Source organism: Pezoporus flaviventris, unplaced genomic scaffold (assembly GCF_033815535.1).
Source record: "Pezoporus flaviventris isolate CSIRO_AGI_PZ_B2104156 unplaced genomic scaffold, CSIRO_AGI_Pfla_v1 ptg000036l, whole genome shotgun sequence".
NCBI classification, from domain to species: Eukaryota; Metazoa; Chordata; class Aves; order Psittaciformes; family Psittacidae; genus Pezoporus; species Pezoporus flaviventris.
Window position 1 is genome coordinate 3,413,131 of NW_026892584.1, and position 14,151 is coordinate 3,427,281.

General features: G+C 34.3%; 1 protein-coding gene across 1 annotated transcript in view; it reads right to left on the reverse strand.

Annotated features, from left to right (window-relative positions):
• Positions 1-2,566: 2,566 nt before the first annotated feature.
• CPT1A (carnitine palmitoyltransferase 1A) overlaps positions 2,567-14,151 on the reverse strand; it is a 57,597-nt gene continuing 46,012 nt past the window's right edge. Inside the window, exons 18-22 of the mRNA XM_061462880.1 lie at positions 6,200-6,291; positions 5,588-5,659; positions 4,893-4,995; positions 3,294-3,431; positions 2,567-2,746 (exon numbers count right to left, since the gene is read on the reverse strand). Coding sequence (XP_061318864.1) covers positions 2,567-2,746; positions 3,294-3,431; positions 4,893-4,995; positions 5,588-5,659; positions 6,200-6,291 — 585 coding nt within the window. The remainder of the gene's footprint in view (positions 2,747-3,293; positions 3,432-4,892; positions 4,996-5,587; positions 5,660-6,199; positions 6,292-14,151) is intronic.

The window sequence follows — 14,151 nt, forward strand, 5'->3', positions numbered from 1 at the left end:
TATCACTTAACAAATACTTTTTAAGACAATTTCTTTATGTAAGTATTAATTCCAAAATTAGAAGAAATCATCTTCGGAACTGGTGGGCCCAGGATGGGGTGAAGTGTACAGATGGTGCCATACCACTTATTGAGCACTTTGAGAATTCATTTTCTCTGATGTTCAGGAATCTCAAGCAGCAGTTGTTAAAAACAGAAATAAAGAATGCAAGATATTCACATATCAACTACCACTAATAAAAAAGCCCACCTTCTTATTAATCAAAAATTTGAAATACCATGTAGTCTCACCTCCTGTCCTGTCAATTTTTCATGAATCAACATAACATGGAGAATATCTTTATTTATTTAAGCAGAAATGCCAAAAATATACAAGCATACATTATGAACATAAAATGTCTAAAAACAAAGAACATACGTTTTTATATAATCCACCAATTCATTTGGATGACTTTTTTTTTTTTCAAAAAACATGTCAGCAAATAGGTTACTCCTGTTAAAGAAAATAAAATCTAGTCTTATCTCAACAGTGTAATGAGAAGAGGAAGAAATGACACAAAGAAAATGTCCATATAAGAAAAATGAATAATTAAACAAAGGTATTCCAAGCTTTAAGGGAAACCGTATGGCAAATGTGGGATTCAGCACATTTCAATGCTAAATAGTATGTACATGAAAGATTTTCCCAACACAATCTCTTGTACTTTAGAGTAGTAGTAAAAAGGAGGTAATTTACCTCCTATTCTTTATGAGGCTCGTCTGTCTTGCAGATTTAATGTTGAACAAAATCTGGTGTGGGTTTTTTTCCTACAATAAATACTAAATCTACTGAAAACACTGTTTTCCAAAAATAATGCATTTGCAGACAGAAAAAATACGTTGCCAAACCAAAGAAGACCCAAAGCTAAACTTAGTGGATTTGCCTACTACCACCAGAAATAAAATTGTTTCACACATCATAAAATAACCCACCTAAGATAGCAAATTCTTACTTAAATTTCTGCCTTATCTGTACTTGCATAAACATCAAGTAAAATAATTTAAAGTTAATTTAAGTAAGAGTCTGGATAAAGACTGAAGAATTAGCTCAGAAGGTCTTAACTACAGAAAATCTCTTTTAGTAAAAAAAAAAAAAAAACTTTCAACAGCAATAAGTTATTCAGAGTAATGTTGCAAGTGATGCTGACTTAACTTACACCAGCATAATTCAAAAATAATTTAGCTGAAGTCAATGAAATTATTCCCACAAAAGATCAAAGTAAGATCATTAAGTAGCAAAATTGTGGAGACTGTGGCAACATAGCCGTATTACTTCTTGGCTTTATAATACATTGAAAATTATTCAGGTTTCAGTCCTTTAAATTTTAATAATGCATGCAGGATCTGGGATAAACATCTCCCAAATTCCTCCATGATCATCTGCTCAGCTAGACAGACAGTGTAACCTCGTTCTTCTGCTTCTTGAGCTTGCACCAGGAGACAATCACACACTGCTTTCACTTCTTCCCAAGAAATACATACAGCTGGTTGCCTAACAGGGAAAAAGAAACTGTATGAAACATGAAATATCTCCATTTAAAATACACAAAATAATATAAAGGGGAGACTACGAAATTCAGTTAAAAGTTGGAATGCACAGAGCTGAGTAAGAGTAGCTGCAGTAGCTGATGTAAGATACATATTTGTAGGAATTTCACTGTGTGATTCAAGCAAAGGCATAACTTAGCACCATCTACCCCATCAATGCACTACCAGAAAGAGAAATTATTAAAGTATTTTAAAACTGGATCATCATAAAGTATTTTTTAAAATGGAATTAAAGTAAGAATTTCAAGGTGATGGTTAACGAAAAGAAGCAAAGAAAATTATGTATGCAAACTGAAAATTTTAAAGCCTGGAGTAAAGCTCCCTAAAATCAATTACGAGTTGGTTTAATTAATTTTGTCATTAACAGGTGCTTCTATTTATTACACAAATGACTATAAACCAATCAAAAATAGAAATTGGGCTTCAACTATGTTAGAAAGCATTAACAACATCAGGCTTTCTTAGAATATTTTACAATTCAAATTGTCAACACATAAAATTGGCAGGAGGTGGACGAAAAGAAGAAGAGGTGGGAGAGAAGCAGTGATATAAGCATGCTTATTAACTGAACATCAGAGAAATATTAACAATTTTCTTAGTACTTCTTTGGTCAAGGTTTTGTTAGAAATGAATGCTTGAACACAGAAAAATTTAAGAACAGAGAAACTGAAGGAAAACTAAAGTAGCTAAGGAGGAAAAATGTTCAGAAAATTAAATGTGTGATAAATACATAAATAACTGCTGTTTTGTAAGCAGAACTAATACATATATCCCCAAACTCTGAATACTATCTACTTAAAGTTACTATCTACTTAAAACCTTTCCTTTAGATAATGTTTTTATTTATAGAAACAAGATGGTAAATGTTATGTGAAGTGATTTTTTGTATATAGGCCATCTGTCACTATAACAATAAAAATGGCTACACAAAAAATTAATGAAGTCAGACCAATGAATTATGTATTGCTATTTCCAAATAATCACCTGTCTTTCTTCGATCTGGGTAACATTTTGAATGTTGATGTTAAAACTGGGCTATTTTCTTCATTATTTCCAAAGTCCATGTAGTTTGGCACATTTGACTGGGTTTTTTCCTCTGGAGTTTCTTCATAATTTTTGCAACCAATACATTTGCAAATAGAGGAACACATAATTTTAGCCTGGCAAATAAAGAGCACTTAGAATAAAAATTGCATAAATCTTAACCTAAACATAGATTCAAGCAACCATTGCAGCTATACCACCAGGGACTTATTCTAGATGGTCTGGTCTCAGATACACCCAGAGCAAGACCATCAGTATCAATACAGTAGGAAAGCAAGACAGATTTTTTTTCCCATGGATTCTCTGCGGAGATTGATGTTATATACACAGACATATCAGTCATCCAATCAATTTGTGCATAATTCTGCAAGATAACAAAATGTAATGGATGCAAAGAAACTACCAGGATCAGCAGAAATCCATTGCTCATTTCTTTTGGAGCAAGGCATTGATTGAGAGCCCCCAATACCAAAAATTTTAGCTGATCAACTTCAGCGAGATACACTTCTTTAAAGACATGACAAGAAAAAGATGGTGCCTCTTATATCCAAAAAGTATTGTGATGAAAAATGCAAAGAAAGAAATAATTCATTTTAGCAATCGCTAGTTACAGAATACAAAGTTAAGGAAGTAACTGATGAGAGGGAAGTTCACCTGACGCACCTCGAAGCACTCACAATAATTCTTGAGGCATTCTGAGCGCTTGCAATTGCATCCTTTGTTATGGTGAGGTTTAATTTCTTTTAGTTCCCTTTTCTTAATCTTTGGCAAGAAAGCTGCTGGGTTTCTATCAAGATATGCCTGAAACAAAAATTGCTAGATTACAAGAAATTCAAAGAAATGTTTTCAGACACCTGAATGACTGTGACACAATGTTTAACAAATATTTCTTACTTTCCACTCTCATTATTGGTGGTATAAAGCCCTTTGATAAAGGAGTCTTCCATGGCATGTGAGAGCAGGAATCAAAGACTGCAGAACACTAAGCCAGCCTGCTTCTACCACAGGAAGAAACTTACATTGCTTTTATGGAATAATCTAAATCTACTAGATCAATCTACTGTTCTCTTGGGACTCGTTTTCTTTCACTGCTGATGCCACTTTCACCAGAAATAAGAAGTTCTCAGTGAAAAAAGAATCCTTGCTTACATAGTTACATACATCTCAGAAGTTTAAAATACATCCTCTTTTATTAATGACCCAATACAAAGACTTTCACTCACATCAGCATTGGATTGGAGCAGCAGGTCATGTACTAAGACCTCTCAATGCCATGGACTACTAAAGGACAGGTAAAGAGATTATATACCCTTTATGTGCAATATTTATGGATGGTACACATACGCTTTCATCAGTGACATAGAAGATCTATCGTGCTTTACAAGATGACACCTACAGCAGTGAAAGGAGTGCTTAGACACCAACAACCCCATCAGCCGAACTACAGACGAGCGTCTGATTTGAAAACTAGTTGTTGCATATTGACAGCAAAAACTGCTGTGGCTTTGACTGGTTGGATGTAGTAAAGTCTAACTCTAATTAGATCAATGTCCTGTACTATCCCAAAATTATGTGAATGATACAAAAACTGTTCTGGAGAGTTGTATACAAGAAGCACAAAGTTGTTCATATATTCTTCGAGCATCAGCAGTAAAAGAATACTTCTCATTATCACTTTAACACGTACAAAACATAATACACGCATTAGATTAAGTAATTGCCCAGATTGTGCTGTTTGATATACGCACAAAAATTAGCCCACATATTATTCTTTGCTTCACTCCATCAGTCTCCAAATGTAGAACCAATCTGCTTCTCACTAGTGCAGGGTTCAGTGCTGCTACCAGCAGAGCCAACTTAACATAGGTCAATCAGAAAGACTAACATGGACAGCTGTAGAAGATCTACCAACGAGAATAATAATTTGGATAGTAATAATTTGTTTCCTTACTGTGTGATTTTGGGATACAATAAATTCTCCTTCAAATGAAAAAAGAAATAATTCTGAAATAAATTTGGGCTTGAATAAAAAATATTATTCATCTAACACATCATTAAGTTTAACCCAAAGTATCAGAAGTTCTATGAAAAAAGGAAAGAAATCCCAAATTTTCTTTATGTAGGAATAATAGAGACAACACTTAGCTTTATTTAGAGTAAAAATAACATATTTCAAATACTGTAACTACTGGAAAAAACAATACCACGGTATTTTTTATACATGAAGCTGACACCAATGTGTACTGTACTCTTTTTTTTCACCTTAATGGCTTTAAATCTCTCAGTTTCATGAAGTTGATTGTTGTAACAGTTCTTGCAGTTGCAGTTGTTGCAAAAATCACCATTGGCAAAGCAATCACAGTATCTATGATTAACATGTAAAATAACATAAGAAATTAAAATCTTAACTGTTTTAAGTGTAAATATTTAAATTCTACTTCTAGGCAAAATGTTCAGTTTCTACTAAAGAAAAATGTTCCTTCCTCTGAACTTCAATCACATCCAAACCTAGACAAAGACCCGCTCTCTCTCTCTCTCTTAATTTTACATTTTGTAAAATATACCTACTTTGTCAATGAATCAACCTTTAATTATCATGTGTACATCTTTGTGCATATTATTTATGTACAAAAGCAGCAAGAAAGAAAGAGAAAATCCATTTTAGTATATAGCATTTGCAGCCTACATAGGATTTTCCAGATATGCTCTGAACAATTCTTCTAGCTTCTCTTCTAATTTTCATAATTTGGATTATAAGCAGTCATCTACACCTCTGCACCAAATTCTGAGCTTGTGTGACACTAGTTTACATCAAATGGGGATCTTTCTAACTCAGTTTCAAATGACTAATTATTGACATGACATTACTGTTCATTTTAAAGCACACATTTCTACGTTTGTCCTTTCATCATGCACTGTTATAAGCATTTATTAAATGCTGATAAATTATTACTTACAATTTAAGACACTGAGATCTTATGCAGTTACATGGTTTCTTAGACCTTGTAAGCCCTGAACCAAAAGGTAAGCTAAAGAGGTTGGAAAAGGAAAAAAATTAGAAAAAAAACCCCTAACTACAACTATAATGAAAACTAGTTATTCTATAGTTTTGAAACAATAAATACTGATTTTATTTTTTACACCAATACTGGTGCTACTTAACAAGTGTGTCCTCAGAGAGTACATGAGGAAAAAAGAATAAGCAACCCATAATTTCCTGCTATCCACCACAGCTGCCTGTTGTGCAACTGCAAAGCTCTCTCACCTTTCACACTGGACTTGCATCTTATTTAAAAGTGATCCACAATTAAATATTATTAAAATAAATCCATTAGTGTTAGACATATAGGCTAAACATGTGCTGATTAGATTTGGAAACCTAACCTGAAACCCTTTTACATAGTCTGGACCACCAGCATCTGGCATCATGACTAACAAGATACATACAGAAAGCACTCTTACAGAACTGCATTTTTGTTACAAGAGAGAAGCAGCTATGCAACATGAAAATGTTATTGCCAGCTTAAAATACAAGTCATTATGGATGTAAGATGTTTCATGAGTCTTACCCCTCTGAAGTTGTTTTCACTAGCCCATGCAGATCTGATTCTAGATCAAATGTGGCAGTGCTAGCTACTGGTTGCAAAGGTACATTTTCAAACTGTTCAAGAGAAAATGCATGTATCCTGTTTATATTATGTAAAAGAAAACAAACCACTTTTGAAAGTTAACAGAAGTAACACAAAGAAAATGCTGCAGGGGATAATGTGAATGCCAAGGTTCCTAATAAAAACAAGCAGAAGTAAAAAGCCATGAAAACAGCACGCATCTCTTCCTGGAAACCATTCAGTATGTCAGGAATCCCAATTCTCCCAATGCAAAGAACCAAGAACAGCTTTCAGTGCTGCAGTATTGGCACGCTAGTTTCAATTTACTGATAATTCTAGGTTTAGTTGCTTTTAATTCCAGTAGTCAATTGAAACTGGCTAGTGACTTGATGATTTACATTAGGTTAATCTGCAATATGACATCTAATTGGAAGAATACTAAACAAAATTAAAAAAAAATAATCAGCTCACAGACCAAGAAAACACACTACAGGCCTGTTGTCTCTTCAGACATACGATTAATAAGGACCTGCTTATGTAGAAAGACAAGGGAAGAACAATTAGGATTATGCTGGTACTACCAGTAATAGAGGAATAGTGAATAACTGTAAATAGGAGACTAACCTATCTTACCATAAAGAAGAGGAAAATTAATATATCTAAAGCAAAAGAAGATATTTAGGAAACAACTGATTTTGGATAAAGCTAGAAAATTACAAGCTTGACTACATCACTGCTCCAGAATGCTTAGGCACCGATTTGCAGATATTACCACCTCTAGGGATTAAAGACTACCCTCGGTCATTATTCATCCTGACCCTTGAGGTTTTTCTTCCTTTTTTTATAATAGTGGCTGCTATCCACAAACCATTTGGTGTGTTTGTACCAATATCACATCTTCACTTCACGCAAATAAAAAGTTAACAAAAAATTGCAGCGATTCTTGCTACCAGCTCTGTTGGAAGTAACACATGAGAAACCAAACATCTGCAAAGACATTCAGTCTTCTGTTCAATTTACATGAACAAAAAATATAAAGACTTAATGACTGTTAAATCCTAAACAGGAGAAAAGAGTGCAGAAAAAAACCTACTGGAAGGAAATAGTCCCCTTCTTCTGGTAAAAGTCAATGTGCTTTCCTTCACCCCCAAAGAATCTTAAAAAGTTTATTAGAAATAATATATTCCGTATCATACCAAAATCAAGGTTTCAAAACTGAAATGAATTTATTTTTCTTATGGAAAACAATATTTTTAATTCTGATATTCTAGATAATGTTGAAATCAGAAAACTTTATATGCAGAAAGCATACTGAGCACAGAACCAAACTACCTAAACTGTCTTTAGGAAATGCATACAGTTATTACTACCCAACACAGACTTAACAACCCTTTTTAAGAAAAGGAAAAAGAGTGTATAGTGAAATTGACAAGTTTAAAGGACAGAGCTTCCTTACCTTTTGCTCACTTAGAACCAGCTCACCCGGAAGAGGAGAAATCTGCCCCAGTACAGTTGTTACAGCATAGTCCACATCTGAAAAGAAGACCCTTACCTGAAGAACTACCCATGGTGTAAATAATTTCATTTATGCATACAAATTTTTTGAATGAAGCATGCATGTAAATTGGTATCTTCAACTTATTTTGTTAATTAAAAAAATCACCTGAGGCTGTCTGCCTTCTGTTAGCATAGTTCTCAATCCAAACTGACTCTACGATAACCATTGTCAATGAAGGACCTAGAAGTTTTCTCTTCAGAAATGTTTTTTTCATTGCAAAAAAAAAACAACCCACGAATAAAAACCTGACCACACAAAAACACCCCTGATAAACCAACCACCAACAATTTTTTGGCTAGGAATTTGACCATAGGCAGTTTTTACTCTATGACATCAAGTACATTTAAATTCAAATACCATTGACTTAAAATATTTTGATAAGAAGAACATCAGAAACAATTAAATATATTTATCCTCAGTTCTTATTTTACAAATTTACAGAGTTCTGAGAGAGCATCTGGAACAGAGGTCTTGAGCTTATGGAAAAAGAAATTACTACGGAGAAACTACTGCTGTAAGAGTAAGTCTTTGTCCTAGAGTAAGTCCTAGTGAAGACCTACATGTAAGTCTATGAACATCCTAGCTTTTGCAGAAAAAAAACAGCCAGTAAGATTACAAGTTGAATCTTATACCTGTACTTACTTCCTTCCCAATTAAAGAAGGAAAATGCAAAAGTTTTATTTCTGGACCAAATTCTTTTATTTGATGTAAAAACAGAAGGAAGCTCAAGAAAATAAAAACTAAAAAAAAACATATGCCAGTGCATTCCTCCTCAGCTTTTTCTTCTCTACCATTACAGCAAATGAATGAGAGTTTGGATTTTATAAAGGAACATGAGCTTTAACTTGCATGTGCCTGGTTTACTTTTCTGATGGCTTCTGGCAAATATAAGTAAATAGGCTCTATACCTAGAACATCTGCCCAGAAATGCTCACACTCAGCACCTATTGATATTGAGAGCAGCAATATCTGTGCTTGTATGGTGCTATTAAAAACTTTGTTTTCTCATTGCCATCAAAGTCCACCACTGTCATAAAGTCATAATAATACATAATGAAATAAACAATGTTATTAATGTGTTTAAGAAAGCTGTATTTGGGTAAAAAAAATACTTATTTAAATTAAAACTAAACTACACTAAAATACTTTGCTGCTGCTAAGATTAAAGTGTGCAACTACATTTAAATATCTTTAAGTACCTTTCATTAAACTACTTTCTTTATCTTTAAGCACTTTTCATTAAACTACTTTCTTTAAAAATTGATGGTATTTCAAGTTCACATAATTATGTAAATATTAGTGAGACATTCTGAATTCCAAGACAGCCCTCAACGCTGCTCCCCGTTAATAAAGAAACAGTGACACACGGTGGCAAACTAGGGTAAATGCAAATGTACGCGCGCGTTTGTACTAAACGCGCTTTATATGGAAATATTATATATATATATATATATATATAAAATAACTTTCCATAAATTCAGCATATCCTTTACATAATTTTTATTACACTGAAGTGCCTAGCAATTTTCCAGTTGCAAAGTAAAATAAAATAACAACTGGTGATAGCTACATTATCTTTGACTCACGTCCTGCTGTTGCTGCTTAAGAATATAAACACATTCAGTTGCACATTAACATACTATCTGACAGGCTAGAGATAATTTTAATTTTTATTATACCTGACTGAAGATAATTATGTTGGTTGTGATTCTCCAAAATTAGATGGACTGGTTTTAGTTCTTGTGTACCACAACTGCTTACACAGAATGTTTGAGTACCTCCTTCCAGCTGGCAGATAACCTGGAACGAATAACTAATGATTAGCTTTCATCTAAAAACTATAATTCTAAGCTAAAAAGGTTTTCATAAGAGTACCAGCTGTCTTACAAAGCTGCATAATCACAGACTGGAATCTCTCAAACAAACAGATCATTATGACATTACATGTTTGCTTGTTGCCCCTTAATTTCAATTTAGTTTTTGAAGCAGCTACTGAGATCTAATGCTGTAGCTCCTCAGCCTAGGTGATAGAGATTCCTGATTCTCTAAATTGCTTCACGGGGCTTTATAGAGCTGATTCTAGCTATATACTAGAGCTGGCTGTGGATTCAGTTCCGTAACCAGAACATGCCATTGAAATTGTTCATGTTTCATTTAATTTATTTAGCTGTAATTTTAAATAAAAACTTTTCCTTTGGATGAAGTAAACTTCGCATTGGGGTTCTTTGTTTCCAGCTGTCAAATAGAAAATAATCTCTATATAAAGTAGCACTATAATGAGATAAAATACAGACTCTGAATCCAAGAAAGGGACTGCTTTATTATTTTTGATAGCACATTTACTAACTGTGATTTCCTGAAGTTAATTTTCTCTAGAATACAATTTTGCTATCAATTACAGGATATAATTACCACAGGGTTGCAATCATTTCTGTGTGAACATCTGGATTCCTCCGTTACACTATGCAATCCTAATAACTTGCAGCCAGAGTCATCAACATTTGAACTCTGAAAAATTGCTCTATCTTGTTGATTCTCAGTAACATTACTAACTGCCTGTCTTATCTCAGGCTGAAATATGAAGATTTAACACTTAACAGGCATGCTTTAAAATCTACTTTAAATTTTAAGCAAATACAATAAATTTTAAAATTTATTGCCGAAATAATAAGTTTCAAAGTGAGGATTGTATTCAAATATGATACTGAGAATAGTTAACTTACATGTCCAATAGCAGAATGACTTTTGGCTATATTTCAAGTAAAGATATTCTTGAAGAATAACAATGAATAGTAGCATACTTCATAGTAGCAATGGCATTCAGTTTCTCCAACATCATAAAGCATCAATCGATTTCTAAACTGCCATGGAGAAGTTAGGCAATAGTCACAGCAAATTATGCAAAACAAAAATTAATCTTGAATTATATAACTTAACTGGGGATCATTGGGTATTAGTCTAAGTAAGAAGTAGTCATCTGAGACCGGACTGCAAATTCAGTTATACCTACATTCTAAAATTAACTTCTGCTATGGTGATTAACTACTGTATGTCATGGCATTTCAGAAATCTCCCTTTCATGAAATACCTGAATTTCTCGAGTTTGTCTTGCATATATCAATGAAATTACATTTGAAAAATTCAAGCATTTTAAGAGACTAAGTTGCAAAGAACATTCTGCCCTTCTACTCTGCTCTGGTGAGACCCCACCTGGAGTACTGTGTCCAACTCTGGAGTCCTGAGTACAAGAAAGATACGGAGCCTCTAAGTATTTAAAGATGGGGAGAGACCTTTTAGCAGGGCCTGTTGCGACAGGACAAGGGGTGATGGGTTTAAACTAAAAGAGGGAAGATTCAGGTTGGACATGAGGAAGAATTTTTTTACAATGAACGTGGTAAAATACTGGCACAGATTGCCCAGAGAGGTGCTAGATGCGCCATCCCTGGAGACATTTAAGGCCAGGCTGGATGCGATTCTGGGCAACCTGACCTAGCTGAAGATGTCCCTGCTCGTTGCAGAGGGTTGGACTAGATGACCTTTGAAGTTCCTTCCAATCCAAACTGATCCAACCCGTCCTCTGATTCTACATCTCCATAGGCCAGGAATGTTAATGTAAAAGCCAGATTTTCACCCTTAGCTCTGTTTCTTCATATGCATTGCACATGGGATAAAGGCTCAAATACCAGTCGGCTGTCCAGTGGCATTTGGCAGAGTCCCACTGTGTTTAGGTGGCCTTAGAAGTCTCATACACACACACACCCAAGCAACTGGCCTGAACTGGAATGAGAGTGTGCAGATGGCTAAGAGGAGGAGCCAGCAGGAATAGAAAAAGAAGAAAATTCCAGGTGCTATTCTTCCTTTCTCCACAATGTAGCAGTGTAAGAAATCTACAGAGCAACATTTTTCTTTCCCTCTCTTTTCTGAACAGATCAGATAAGACAGTGTTTGAAAGAACCTTTTACCCTCTGGCACAGAATAAATCACATTTTAGATATTCAACACTTGGAAAGATCCTTCCAATAATAATAAAATCTTGCATGCATACTTACTATTTCATCATAGACAGAAGCACTAGTCTGAGGTAAGCCATAGATATCACTCGCAGATTCTAGCACATAAAATAAAGCATGTTTTATTTATAAAAAGATCAGTGTTTTATACCAAGAACTCCTTTACAGGATCAATGAAAGACATTCTGGTGTCACTACATTACATTCTTGTAAAAGAAGTATTTAATATTCTTTTGTAACAGGCTTGCTGGGAAAAACAGGCTTCATTTGGGGTCTTTTTGATGTCTTTAAAAGGTTTATTGTGATTATTTTGTAGAATTTATTTAGCTTCAAGATAAACTGCCTTGTAAGATCAAGCCTAGCAGTCAGTTTAACCCTGAGCAGGACAGTGAACAGGTTAAGGGCAGAATATACCAAACACCTGCTCACAAGCTTAATGTCATCAGCAGCATCAGTACAAACCACCCAACTTTCATAACCGCTGGTCAAACTTCAAAGTGAAATAAAAATGTTGTTCAACTTAATAAAAAATAAAAAATGTCCTGCAAGAAGGAATATATTCTTCACAGTCACCTGAAGGAACTGGGGAGAAAATTAAAAGGAAGACTGAACTAAGTGGTTGAAGCAACATCAACACACACGATCAAACAGTGATCCAATCTCCTTTCAAACATCTTAGTTATATCTACATTACCAGAGAGGCTCATACTACGATTTGCCAAATTGCACAATTAACATATTTAGCTGTTTAAATCCTTCCCTAAGCTTATAAGAGGAGGAAAAAGAAAAAAAAAAAAAGTCCTTCCCAGTCACTTTGGGAACTTACCATTTAAGCAATTTGTCAAGTTTTCTAACTGCATAGTACTCTTTGGGATTCCTTCAAATTGATCAGAACAAATATCTTCATTCTCACCTGCAACTGGAGGTATGAATGATCTGAACACCTGAAGAAAAGAATGTTTTATTTCTAACTATTTTATGTAGGATTCATTTTTGAAAAGCAAAATGAATAAACAAAAATCTGCCTTAAAGTTACCTTGGAAATTGGGAGTTATTTAGATTTTCATTACATAATTAAGCACATAAATGCTGCAGCCCACTGAGCATTACCAGATACCATCTTATACTTAGAATATTATTTCTGCTTTTTCTGTTCAAAATACAGTTATGGTTTAGATCTAATGCATTTATAACTATAATAGCATACTTAATACCTACAAGTGTATTTTCAAAATCAAACCAAACTAACAGAAAATGGAACAAAACCAGAAATCAACAATTTTCTAGTTTCAAATTAGAATTGTGGTTGTTCAGACTAGAAAATCTGTTCTCTATCTGTATGTGCTGTGCTTCCTCTTCATATTGACAGCAGTTTAGGAGGGAAAGCAAGCAGCATTGAAACAATCGATCAGCTTGCTTTCTTTCAATAAAATTATTTATAATCTCGTGGAATTTTGTCCTAATCCTTCAAGAAACAGGGCAGATTAAGGAAACCTGCAGATTTAGTATGATGAACTGTAAGGATACTAGAAAGAGAGCTGGTCAGAAAGATTCTTTTTCTAAGTTTCATTTTCAGCTCCTTGTACAGAGACTAACAAATTTTCCCTATCTTCAACTTAACTTTGAAGAAAGCAACTGTTATTTCTTAATCACATCTTTATTTTCTAGAGGATTCCACCAGTCTTTTGTATCTTAATAACATTTCAAAAGATTGAAGGTCTCGATTATTAAACAACTACTAAAAATACTGAGTGCTGTGTGTGTCCTGAGCATTATTGTGTGTAAAAAACCTTCCAAGCCAGAGATACTTCAAAACTATATCGTAATCTGAAATCAAAAAGAAAACCAGAAAACGTAAGGTAACTATCACAGCAAACCTCAAACACCTCAGGGTGAAACACCACTAGGAAACACACTGGGCTGGGTAGCAATCATTTCTGTGACAGAACTTTCCCTGCACAGGCAGCCCCACTGTGTGTAGTGATTTTCAACAAAGTGATTTTTGTGAGGCTTTTAGTGCTTTTCATTTTGGAATCTGAGAACAGCACCATTTGTCAAAATATTTATGTGGAAAAAAAGTCAATGGGTATGCTTAATTATTGCAAGATAGCCTCACAAAGGAAGTTATCTTGAGACCTCAGTGCCCCTTTAGAAGCAGGTGGATTTTGTCTTGTGAGCATCACAAGAAGCTTTATGCTCCATACCTTTCTAGATAGTAATTGATCAAACATAGAAAATGTAACTTCAAACTATAAACTACCAGACATTGAAAGCAATAGGAAACCCCTCTCTTACGAAACTACTTTCCCCATGAAGACTTAACATTTCCAGCTGCAGTTTACTGC